This window comes from Misgurnus anguillicaudatus, chromosome 14 (genome assembly GCF_027580225.2).
Source record: "Misgurnus anguillicaudatus chromosome 14, ASM2758022v2, whole genome shotgun sequence".
NCBI classification, from domain to species: Eukaryota; Metazoa; Chordata; class Actinopteri; order Cypriniformes; family Cobitidae; genus Misgurnus; species Misgurnus anguillicaudatus.
The window spans coordinates 8077420-8089579 of record NC_073350.2 but is presented as its reverse complement, the minus strand read 5'-3'; the positions used below and the strand labels follow the sequence as shown (position 1 = coordinate 8089579).

The 12160-nt window shown below is 37.1% G+C and overlaps 1 protein-coding gene across 1 annotated transcript in view; it reads right to left on the bottom strand.

Annotated features, from left to right (window-relative positions):
* The window catches only part of ttll7 (tubulin tyrosine ligase-like family, member 7), a 115575-nt gene that overhangs the window by 70984 nt on the left and 32431 nt on the right, over window positions 1–12160 (bottom strand). The window contains exons 8-9 of the mRNA XM_055183322.2: window positions 10221–10385; window positions 8817–8975 (exon numbers count right to left, since the gene is read on the bottom strand). Coding sequence (XP_055039297.1) covers window positions 8817–8975; window positions 10221–10385 — 324 coding nt within the window. The remainder of the gene's footprint in view (window positions 1–8816; window positions 8976–10220; window positions 10386–12160) is intronic.

Sequence of the window (12160 nt, the reverse complement as noted above, 5' to 3'; positions counted from 1 at the left end):
CATTTGGAGAGGCCAAATCCAGCAGCGAAACCCAATCAGCGTTTCTGTGCCTGTTAAGGGCCGGTCGGCGACCTGACCCCCCTTAGCAGAGACTCCCGAAGCCACACACTGACTGACACAGTGCCGAAAATAAACAACCAGATGATTCAAAGATTTATTTCAGAGCATGCTGCAGCATTTTCTAAGAGATTCGACTTGGCTTTTTTACTGCAGTCTCATGGAAAAAAGCAACATAATTTAGTTTTGTTCAGATATAGACAGACAGATGAATACATCACGTTAATCATTTTTTAATAAACCTGAAAAAGGAGCTCACAGGGCAACACTGCCATCTAGAGTTTCTACAAACTGAAACGCAGCTTTTATGACTTCATTAAGGGCAGAAAAATCTAATTGAGAAGTGTGACGGCAAATGCACGCTGGGAAAATCAAATTAACCCAACAGAGAATGCGCTAGACATGTCTGAGACCAGTAGCGAAAATGCTTTCGCATATTTCTAATTTAATACAACTTTTCAGTGCAAATTATATTATCAGCATAACAATTTGTGTAAAGAGTTGAATTGAAAAATTAACATGAATTAACTCAAGCTGGCATGGATGCCACAGGTTTGTGCAATACCTGATGTCCAAAAGATCAGCTTGTGTGCGCCAATGGACTTAAGAAATCAGACTTTTTGTACAAATGAGCAACACACAGTAACATAAGTTAGTTAGTGTTAAATTAATTAGTAACATTAACTTAATTCTTTGGTTTCTTTGGTCCTTTCCAGGTTAAAACTAGCTATTGAATATCAGATTTTCAAGGTTGGCTCAGACTTTTGAAGCCCACGGAAAATATAAAGACACATATATGGTAAAGCAAACATCTGATATTATGATGCATGTGTTGCATAATTTATGATCATCCTATGAGAAATCTTAATGAAGTTGGGGGTTTAGAAAATTCTGTTTCATGCATAAATTCTTAATGTGCAAAACCAATTTCACATCGCTTAAAAAATTGAAGCCTTTAGTAAGTAAATGTAAAAATTTCAAAAAGGTGTTTATAGGGTTTTTAGTTTTTGATGACAAGAAAGTTTTTGACACGTATCTTTCTTAAGGTTTAATATTACCTTGTATAACTTAAATAGTTCTGCAGTCGTTGCAACAAAAAACCACATGGTGGTACAAATACCCAAACTAAACACCAGTCAGTGTATCGCAAACCGAATTCTCTTGCAATTTGATTTGTTTGAAGTGCACCTATTTCATTGCCAAAAACAATGTTATTTTGTGTATTTGGTATAATGTGTTTACATTGTTTATGGTTAAAAACTCATCGATTTGAAAAACTCTGTGTCCCTGATTGGCCAGCTAATCTGTACGTTGTGATTGGCCTGATTGGACGTCATCCAGAAATGTGACACTCTTTACCATATTTGAAAGATTCGCTTACAATGCAATGCTAACAGAAGTTAACTTACAGGCTGTGAGTCTGTGATAATGTTCACGTCATCTGACCCAGGAAGTAAACTGTTGCCTACAATACGTGCGTTTGTTCCAGTCCAAGAAAAGAGATTTACGTTGGAGACGATAACTTGCATCATTGTTTATTTTGGGGTATTTACCTCCTCATATTGTTAATGTGTACTAATACACTCTTACACAGGAAATGTAACATCGTGACTCGGACAATAGTTGCTCTTTAATAAATGTAAAGCAGTAATTCTCAAAGTGTGGTCCGCGGACCACTAGTGGTCCACCAAACCCCCCCAGTGGTCCGCCAAAAGATGACCTTAACTAGGCAAGTGTTTATACAATCGTCACTTATTTAAGTAGATTTTTAATGCACTTGCGAAACTGTGATATCAGTTCTTGCCATTCTGTTTTAATAACGTAAAAATTTATCGGTTGGCTAAACCAAAGAGGAGTCAAAAGAAAAGATCAAGCGTCAACTGAAAGCAGCTAAAATCCACAGATCTATTAGTTTTGTAATGTACTATTTTTTGTTTCATGTGTAAAATCCCTGTAATTTCAGTGATTTTGGACATTAAGGGGAACATTTTTTTCAGTATTATATTGTTACAATAGTTACAACCATAGACTTCATATACCCACCACCTCAGTTTTAAACTAATGGCTCTTTGTAATGACATTAAGTTGGACCTAGGCTGTTATAGTATGTTTAATTGCATTTTTTTCACATGTGCAGTTTGTTGTTCATATTAAGCTGTAACTCATTTCACATTTACTTGTTCAAATGAAATAAAATTCATATAATAACATAGCATTGCATTTGAGTTTAAAAAATTAGTTTTTGACTTGAAAGTTGCATATTAAACTTAAACTTAGCTTATCCTTCCTATTTTGTTGTTTTTTGGGGGAGTGTTAAAGTGAGATTCTGTTAGGTGGTCCTCAGAACAAAATTGGAAGATAAAGTGGTCCTTGGGCTGAAAAAGTTTGAGAAACACTGATGTAAAGTGTAACTATTAACAATCGCTGTTTTCAAACCCCTTGTTGTCATTGGCCAAGCAAACAGGTAGTCCCGATCCAAACTCCAATTTGGATCAACAAAATGTTCTGTTTCGAGCTGGTCATCGTGCTCAAAACAAACAAATCCAATTTTAAATTGCGCCAGAAAGCGCTCACACTTTTTGAGCCTATATGACTTGTAGTTGTCTAACATCCATATAGCTGCACATTTCATCTCAAAACTCAGGCCTGGCAGTAAAATGATGGACAGCTGCTAAAAGAAAAGACGTTTCCTAAAAATTGTGAATTAAAGAAAGACAGACGGATAGAAAATGAAGCAAGTGAATAGATGAGCAGATGAGCTCTTAAAGCTCTGCTTAACCTGTGCTTGACACACACGTGACAACTACAGTACTTCTTGTCTCTGGATGCTCGCTGCTTCCCAAACCAACAGTGTCAAGGACAAAACCTCCATTAGAGCTAAACGCAAAATAAAGTCAATTTGTTTTTTTCTTAAGTTGCCCTTATTGCAGGCGCAGTCCTGGCAATGAGCTTAAACCCACGAGACATTGGTTCAGATTACTTCTGGTCCATCTGTGTAAAAACAGATTTAGAATATAACCAGCTTCACTTCATTACAGCGTTTTACTGTACATTTACACCATTTTGTGTAAAAACCAGTCGTAAAGGGTCGATTTTTAAATCAATTAGAATCTGAGAGTGTAAAGAACAGTGCTTGAAGTGTGGGAAAAGTTTCTGTACTCTCTTGTGCAGTGCTGTAGTTTACGATGTCAACATTTGCTCTAAACTTTCTTTGAAGCCTAATGTCACCAAACACCTTCTTTCCAATGACTTGTCATATAGACAGATATAAAAACAAACAGTGACTTTGTTTATCTCAATAAAAATTCTGACCCTGTATAGTGTCCAAATCTTCCCAGCAGCACCCAGATGAACATGTTAATGATGCTCTCCGGTGAAGACGTGGACAATGGTGCCTCTACGCGTACGGCGGGAGAAGTGAGGCGAGCTAAAGAAAGTGAGGTTTCTCCGATTTCCATGTTTGTGTCCCTGCCTGTATCAATGGCTCGAATGTTTTGAATGCCAATGGAAGGGAAATAAAAACCCACAGAAGAGATAAGATCAGAACAAAAGCACCAGAACATTAGCTGTCCGACCAGAACTAAAGTGCTGCTATAGCCCTGTGTGTGTGTGTGTGTGTGTGTGTGTGTGTCTGTGTGTGTGTGTCTGTGTGTGTGTGTGTGTGTGTTCGACTGCATGCGTTAAGTGTTTATTTAGCCAAAGTGTGTTTTTAAATGTGCGTGTTAATGTGTTGGTGTTTCAATAATGAGCATCTGAGTGCGTGCCTGTGTGTTTTTATAGCAATGCACGTTTAAGCGCGTTTTAACAGTGGGCTTTTGTGTATTCAAATGTGTGCGTTAAGTGTTCATTTAGCCAGCATGTTGCCGTTTCAATATTGCACATTTGAGCGCGTGTTTGTTTAGGCTAAATGATTTCTTTAAGCATTCAGCAGGGTTCAAGTGTGTGCGTTAGTCATTTTAATGATGTGTGTATCAGGCATTGTTTTAACAACATGTAATGAGTCATTTTTGCTGCGTGTGTTTAAATGTGTTTGTTTGTGAATGTTTATATAGCTGATGTGTTTTTGCTGTGTGTTTGAATTTTAGAGTCAATTTAAATGTTGTGTTTTAGGTCTTACATAGATTTTTACATATCAGTGCTAAATTAAAAAATATAAAATATAATATAATATAAAAAAAAAACATTGACTTTTTGAAACATTGAACATTGAAACATTTAAAGTGGCCCTCAATATTGGAAAGGCCAGTGCTTTTCGTAAAATCTTTTAACATGAAACGAAGAAAAATTTGTGAATGAAATTGAATTTGTGAAATCAACGATTGGAATCAAACTTTGATGCTTTAGATTATGAGACTTTAGACTTGGATTTTACAAATAGGGTAACAAAAGATATCAAAATAGAAATGAAGCAGAGGATAAAGTGGAAGAAATACCGGGTGATTTTTAATATTTATCCACTAAAGAGCAGAACAGTCGGCTCTGAAACTTTCATGAGAGAACAGACAGCCGAAACTCACACCTCCTGCCTCTCTGTCAAACGCTGCAGTGTAGATATGTGTCTTGACTAATCACTTGAAATCGGAAATAAATGTTCGCTTCGTAAATGTAGCGTGAAAAAGAAACAGCTTTTTTCCCCCTCAGCGAGGAGCTTGTGCTATGTTAATTGATGGGAGCTTGTGGCGGGCTGCTAGTAGCACCGAGGGATCATTATCACCGAAGCCGAACGACTGCGTCTACCGCCACAGTTTGTGTTCTCCTCCTAAACCTGCAGAGAGACGTACATACAGCCCAGAACTGCCGTCACTCGATATCAGACGGTCATGAAACCCGACGTCAAACACCATAGTGCCTTGGTTTGAAACAATAAATAAACATATACAAAAATTTTGCCATATGCAGGTTCGAATCTGGCTTGCAACATTATCCCATTCCCAACATTATCTCCTCTCTATTGTCTGTACAAATAAAAGTGGCAAAAAGCCCGAAATAAAATTACATCTTGAGGTTTTAAAAAAAATATTCTGGGGATTTAACCAAGCAGCAAGAAAAATAATCATCCCGGAGTATTTTACATCCCAGAATCAGATGGTAAGTGGGAAGCGGCAGCCAGAAGTTTGGGTTAAAAGATTTAGGTCATGCTTTAACTGCTGCACAGACGTGCTGGTGATCTGGAAAACCTGACATGGAGATTTGTGGAAGGGCAAACGGGACTTTACTCAGAGTCCTCACGTACAAACGACTGCATCCAAACCATCTTAACCCTCGGTTGTGACCTACATTTCTGCAGCTTGTCTGTCAGATGACAGTGAGGAGAATGTCTGTTTTTACTCGGGCGAGTGGTGTAGGCGCACTTAGCCCATGTGTTGTGATTTACGTCTTTATATATGCTGTCGTACAGGAACCTTAAAATTCACAAGGTGGCCGTAATCTGTGAGCCAAAAACAACTATAAATTTGACATATTTAAGCCTAAAGAATGTTTTAAAAAGGGTATTCAGTTCAGAGAGGCTTAAATTCTACATTTCCAGTATGACTGTAGCCAAAATTGCTTTGGTGAGCACACAACCTATACTCTTAAAAATAAATATTTTCCTTAAAATGTTCTTTGTCGGGCCGTTTAGTTCCATGAAGAACAGTTAACATCCACCGCACCTTTCTGTTGCACAAAACCTTTTTTGTAGTTGAAAAATGGTCTGCAGATTATAAAAGATAAGCAAGAAATGGTCCTTTTTGTCTGAAAGGTTCTCTGAGAACCAAAAAGGGGTTCCTCTATGGTATCACAGCTGTAAAATATTAATATTTATTCCACATGCCTGTTGAATGTTTTTTTTTTTCTAATTGGTTGAGAAATGTTCTATGGGTGTCGATTATTTTTCTGTAAACCAAACACCTAACTTGTCAAATGTCTTAAAAATAGGCACCAGAGCAATGATTGTGGTAACAGTGGTATAAGAGGAATAATTGACTTTGGTCCTTTGAATTATTTGAAAAGAATGCTCAGCTTCGCGTCGTGCCGCATTACCAGCTTGGTTGTGCATTATTTTCTTATAATTCAACGGCCGGTCGTCAATTATTCCTTACATAATTTTTTTTCTGGATCGCCTAAGTCTGCCCAGCGACAACCAACCTCTTCTTGTAACTTTTAATTTAAATTTGTAAATTGTTTAATTCCCATAAAAATGTAATAGTATTTAAAGCTCCCGTTCTGTCTGTGATTTTGAAGCTTTGATTGTGTTTATAGTGGGCAATATAACATGTGTTCATGTTTCACGTGTAAAAAAGCGGTTTTTTTCACACAATTTACTTATCTATATACCGCTGTTTTTACTGTCCTCAAAACAGGCTGATGTCTTCCTTGTTATGTGAAGTCCCTGCTTTAGAAATACGTAACAAGTTCTGATTGTGTAGTTTGTTTAGTGTGCTGTGATTCGATAGCAGCTTAGCTTAGCAGAGCCGTTTGAGCCAAAGCTGGTGACTGACGTATTCATGTGGGCGGAGTTTAGTCAATGAACTGTTTTACTGACGTCATTAAAGCAGGAAATAGAGAGCTGTAGTCCAAAGGGTTTAAAAAATGGTATCAGGAAGAACGTGACCTTTAATATATAGTATATCTGCTATAGTATCAGCTAAGTCTGGCTCTCTCTCCAGGTTTTTTTTTCTTGGGAGTCAGCTGACATTAGCTTAACTTTTATTGGAACTTTTATCTATAGGTTACATTATTACTCCGCTCACTAGTAGGGTTTAATCTTAGCCGCTGTACTTTGCAACTTTTGTTGTTCTCTTATTTTTCTGTGTTCCGTGCTTTGGAACAATTAAACAAAGCGCTATATAAATAAAATTGAATTGAATAATTTAAAAAAAGACTGCACGAATGCTTAACTATTTCCCTGCAATTGACAAGTTTTTACGGCAATCCATATTTCTGCTATTATCCACTAGGTTAGCTCTCTTACACAACTTATAAAACCCGGAAGCATCCACTAATGCTGGATTCACACCCAATGCAGCAGAGGCGGCAAAAACGCGCTCGTAGCTGGACACTTCAACATTTTGATTTTATTCGCTTCATTCTCACGTGAAAGTCGCACGTTAAATTCTAGTCATTAGAGACATTCACACGGATATTTGCGTAATGAGAAGGGCTTCTGTGACTAGGCTCGCTTCTTGTAATCATGTCACTACTAGCGCAAGCTCCTGATTGGTTAACGCGGCGCGATTTTCTGCCAAAGTTCAGATTTTTCAACTTGCGTGTTTCCCACGGCAATGCTCAATTTACGTAATTCGGGAAAACTAGACACACGAATTAGGCGGATTCGCATCTACCGCGCTAAATGCCTCACTTGCGCTTGACGCCTCTACCGCGGCTGGTGTGAACGCAGCATAAGGCCAAACTGTAAAAAATCTGTATATGTTTTGATTATCACTCTAAATCGCTATTAAAGCATTTAAAAAAAGCAATTATCTCAGCTTTTTTACACAAAATGTGGTATTTTTTAAAAACCTACGTATATTTAAGAGGTGATAAAAGAGAACAAATGAAGGTAGGATGAAACGCTTTTTTTAAAGCGAAGGTTCTGTTTTTTCATTTGATATATTGTGTGTTTATATATTTAAAAAAAGAACATTTTCTGGAAGGCATTAAACTTTTGTGAAAACCATAAAAAATTCTGGTGCTGGCTGGCAACTTTTTTTTTAAATGCTGGCGGGGAAAGAGCTAAGAGTGTAGGAATGGCCTGACTGACCTATGAACTCAATAAAACAACCAGGTCCGATTCTAAATTCTGAATGGAAGGACCTCTTCTTCGAGGATTTAAAAAATATGCACCAAAATTATTTATGTTTTACATTTAATAAAAAATATACACTGCGGTCAATGAAATTTTCATGTTCGTTTAAAAAAAATTATTTTAGTTTAGTTTAGATCATTTTAAATGATATTGTTTTTATTTCAGTTAACGTAAAGAAGTTTCCATGAATAGTAACAAAACAGGCCCCGACCGGCTCACTTGGAAAAAAATCTTCAATATTGAGTCCTAGTTTAATTTCTGTATCATTTACCAACAATTGTGGTTTCCATAAGAGATGTTTTCAATTAAGTAATGACCATGAAAAACACACTTTTATGTTTGTCAAGTTAAAGGAACGACTTTGGGAACCACTGGAAAATGTTTAGATGACTGTCATCCAAAACTGCAAAACAGCACCGCAGAAGCAAATGAAAATGAGAAACAGAACAAAAGAAAAGCCAAATCCCAGTTTCTCAAGAACCAAGCGGTTTCAGACACACAAACAACTGCCTATTTAGATCAGCTTTCAGGGAGGCGCTCTTGATTAGCTGCTTTAAAAGAAACGTTATGGTGAAACTCAAATCACAAGACATCTTTAACGAAACCAAGTTGAATGTTTTCCATTCACCAAAAAATGACATTGTGCAACAAGTAAAGTTTCCACTAAACAACTCATGTATTTTATGCTTAAAAAGCAAATGTGTTGCATCATTAGCATAGCAACATGCTCACATCAATGCACTATTTGTGTGATGTTGTAAGTTTAACTCAACCATGCTAAAATGCATTACGTTCTGACCTGCTTATGAGCCTTAGAAAGTAGTTGTCTATGTCTGAGCAAGCCTCACTAGGTTTTGTAACAGAGCTGACATCCCATCCAGAATCAGCCATTTAAGATGGACCTTGTTTTCATAGTTTAACTTGAGTAATGAGATGAAATGTGTTTTTGAAAGGTTGATTGAGTAGAACAGACCTCCAGCAGCCACGGTTTCAGCTTGCGGTCAAGGATGATGTCAAAACCCAGCAACTCAAAGCAGACACTGGCGCTCCCTGGTGGCTGGCCGGGGCGGCACATGCGGTAGGCGTGGAGCACATGTGGCTCGGCCACTATCAGGGTCTTTACCACCAGTTCCTGCAAACAAATAAACACATTTTGGTTATATACTGTAGGAAAAGTACATAAGAAACACATTTTGTGGTTTGGGTATTCTTTGGTCTTTTGAACAAAATGTTCAGTATTTTTGTTATGTCAAAGTCATTGGAAGTTTAGTCCATTTTACCCTAAAATGGCTAAAATACATACAATTTTCTAAGATCCTGTAACATTAAATACTTTACTCTTTTGAAGTTACTAGGTTTTCTGTGAATTAGTTAAATTTTTTGCATCACATGTTTAATATTATGTTATTATGGCAATGCCACATTCCCATTGTGAGTTATATATTCTAATGTATCTTTAGTTCAGGATCACATGTACATTTGCTTTATTATCTATGCATGTATGTTGTGTATACACCACCTCATAAAGACCATCATTTTCTTGTCAAACATTTTTGCCTGCAATTTTGTTAACAAGAATAATGTCGCCCGAATGCTTCATTGAGTGAACTGCTAAACATCCCGCTAGGGTGTTAACATGCAAACAGCCCATATGAAGGACTCATTAACATCCCAACTCCCTAAAGAGACATGATAGGTCAAAGACTGACAGTCTGCCACGAAAAGTCAGGAACCCATCACAGGTCGACAGGAACAGACGGACTATATTAGCTGCCGTACTCTTATCACGGCTCTGGCAGGCCGCCGGTCTCCGTGCATGATTAAACAGAGACAGTGATGAAGTATAATAGGCAGATAACCGGCAGTCCCCTAATGTACAGTTAAGGAGAAAGAGGTTAGAAGAACCCAGCACGCGGCCTCCGGCGAGAACAGAAGGTATATGTGCGCCTGATCCGACACTTGAATAAGAATTTATAATACGTTATCAGGAGATGTGACCTGCTTTAATATCAGAGAAACGACTTGGGTAATAAGGAAAGTGTAATATCAACACCTGTAAGCCAATAAAGGGGCGACTGGATTACAAGGAAAGGCATGCTGGGTAAATTGCGACTCTTGTGCACGCATTTGGCAAAAACGTCAGCAAACACAGACATGAGGAGAGCGGATGAACTCTCAATTTACAAAGATGAAAAGTCAGGAGTGGGTGGTTGGCAGCGAGAATAAAGAGGTACCGCAAACAGAAAAAGGAGAAAGATAAGGGCATAGGTGTCACACTGACAAAAAAAAACGTTCGCTTCCAAAGAGAAAATATAATAAAATTGGTTAAACTGAAGTCAGTGAGTCTTACGAAAGGAAAGGCAATGATTCAACTCACCGATACGTCTCCCCAGAATTTGGCCACGTCATAATCGTTGGTTCGGAGGAATTCGGTGAACCAGCCGATGGACCTCTTACTGCCTTTGTCCACCGTTTCGTCCCGCTCAAAGTTTTCGTTGTGTTTGTTGACCGAGTAGTTGGTCAAGTGCATGTAGAGCTGGCTCTGAAAGAAAAACAACACAATCATCATATTTAGACGGTGAAACAGTAAGTTGCAATATTTTATTTGATGCAAAGGTAACACTAAAGGTAACACAATAAGGTTGTATTTGTTAATATTTGTAAATACATTAGCTAACATGAACTAATAATAAGCAATATAGTTTTTCAGCCTTTTATTAATTTTAATTTTATTAGTGCTGCACAATTAATCGCATCGCAATCGCGATGTCAGCCTGTGCGATTATATGACAGCAAAATGTTGCAATTATATTAAATAAATAAATGTGTGGACTTGTTAACACAAACTTTCTGATAACACTTTGATGATTTTCCTTGCTGTTTAAAAAAAAAGAAAAACGAACAAAAAAGGCAGTGCACGTGTGGCATGCACGTGTGTGGCGTGTGTCGTCACTTGTGTGTGCGCAACACGGAAATACCAGAGCAAAGATGGATGCAGAGGAGGTATACAGTGATCTGATAGATAAAAAAAACCTCTACGTCTGTTGTATGGCAGTATTTTGGATTTAGGATTACTGACACTGAGCAGTTGCTACATCACGTGGCAATACGAAAACATTTCTAGTTTTACAAATACACATTTTAGCATTATCACTAAACCGCACATCGCAATATTAGCATCAATAACCGCAATGGGAAAAATTACCCAAATCGTGCAGCCCTAAATTTTATTTATTTATTTATTTTTAATGGTAGTTAATGGCAATATAGTTGTTCATGTTCACGGTGCATACTAAATGTTAACAGTTACAGTTTTTCAATGTAATAATATATTAGTAAATGCTGAAAATAACATGAACTAAAATTAATAAATGCTGTAGAAGTATTGTTGTTTCTTGGTTTATGCTAAAGCATTTACTAATGTTAACAAATACAACCTTATTGTAAAGTGTTACAGATACAAACAAACAAACCCAAAAGTCTTTTTTGAACAAAATGTGTAAAATACATAAAAAATAAATTTTTGTCCACTTTAAATATCGTAAAAAGGCAAAGTGTTATAGCACTATGCCGTAATGGGTGTCATTCTTTAGGCACAAGTAGAACTAAGTTTACATTTTTCATTTAGCAATTTATTCAAAAATGTTTTTGTGAACAATACACATTACATTACATTTATATGAGTTTGACAAACACATTTATATGCGACTTTGGGTCGAACCCATGATTTTACGTTGCTAATTCAATGCTCTACCAAGTAAGCTATACACTGCAAGAAATGAATTTCTTAGTTATTTTGTCCTGTTTTCCGTACAAATATCTAAAAAAAATAATCTTAAAGGGACACTCCACTTTTTTTGAAAATAGGCTAACTTTCTAGCTACCCTAGAGTCCCCTAGCTCCCCTCTCATTGCGGCGTAATAATTAGGGACTTTGCTGCCGTAATATGGCTGCAGCAGGTATAGTGATATTACGCAGTTCCGGTAAATAATCCCTGCTATTGAAAGTTACCAAGGGGATTATTTTCGTGCGCTACGTAACATCATTTATATCGGTCTTAGTACACGATGTAAATACAGAAGAGTCAAGTTTTAAATAAGAAATATATAGAAACTCTTTGGTTATTTTTGAGCGCGATGGTAAAGGTCTAATCAGAGTCAATGGATTATGCTAAGCTATGCTACAATTGGTACCAACAGACCCAGAGATCAGCTGAATGGATTCCAAAACGGTAAAAATCAAATGTTTACCTCTAGGGTGTCCCTTTAAATTAAGATGCATTTTTTATGAGCAAAATGACCTAAGAATGAGTGGTGT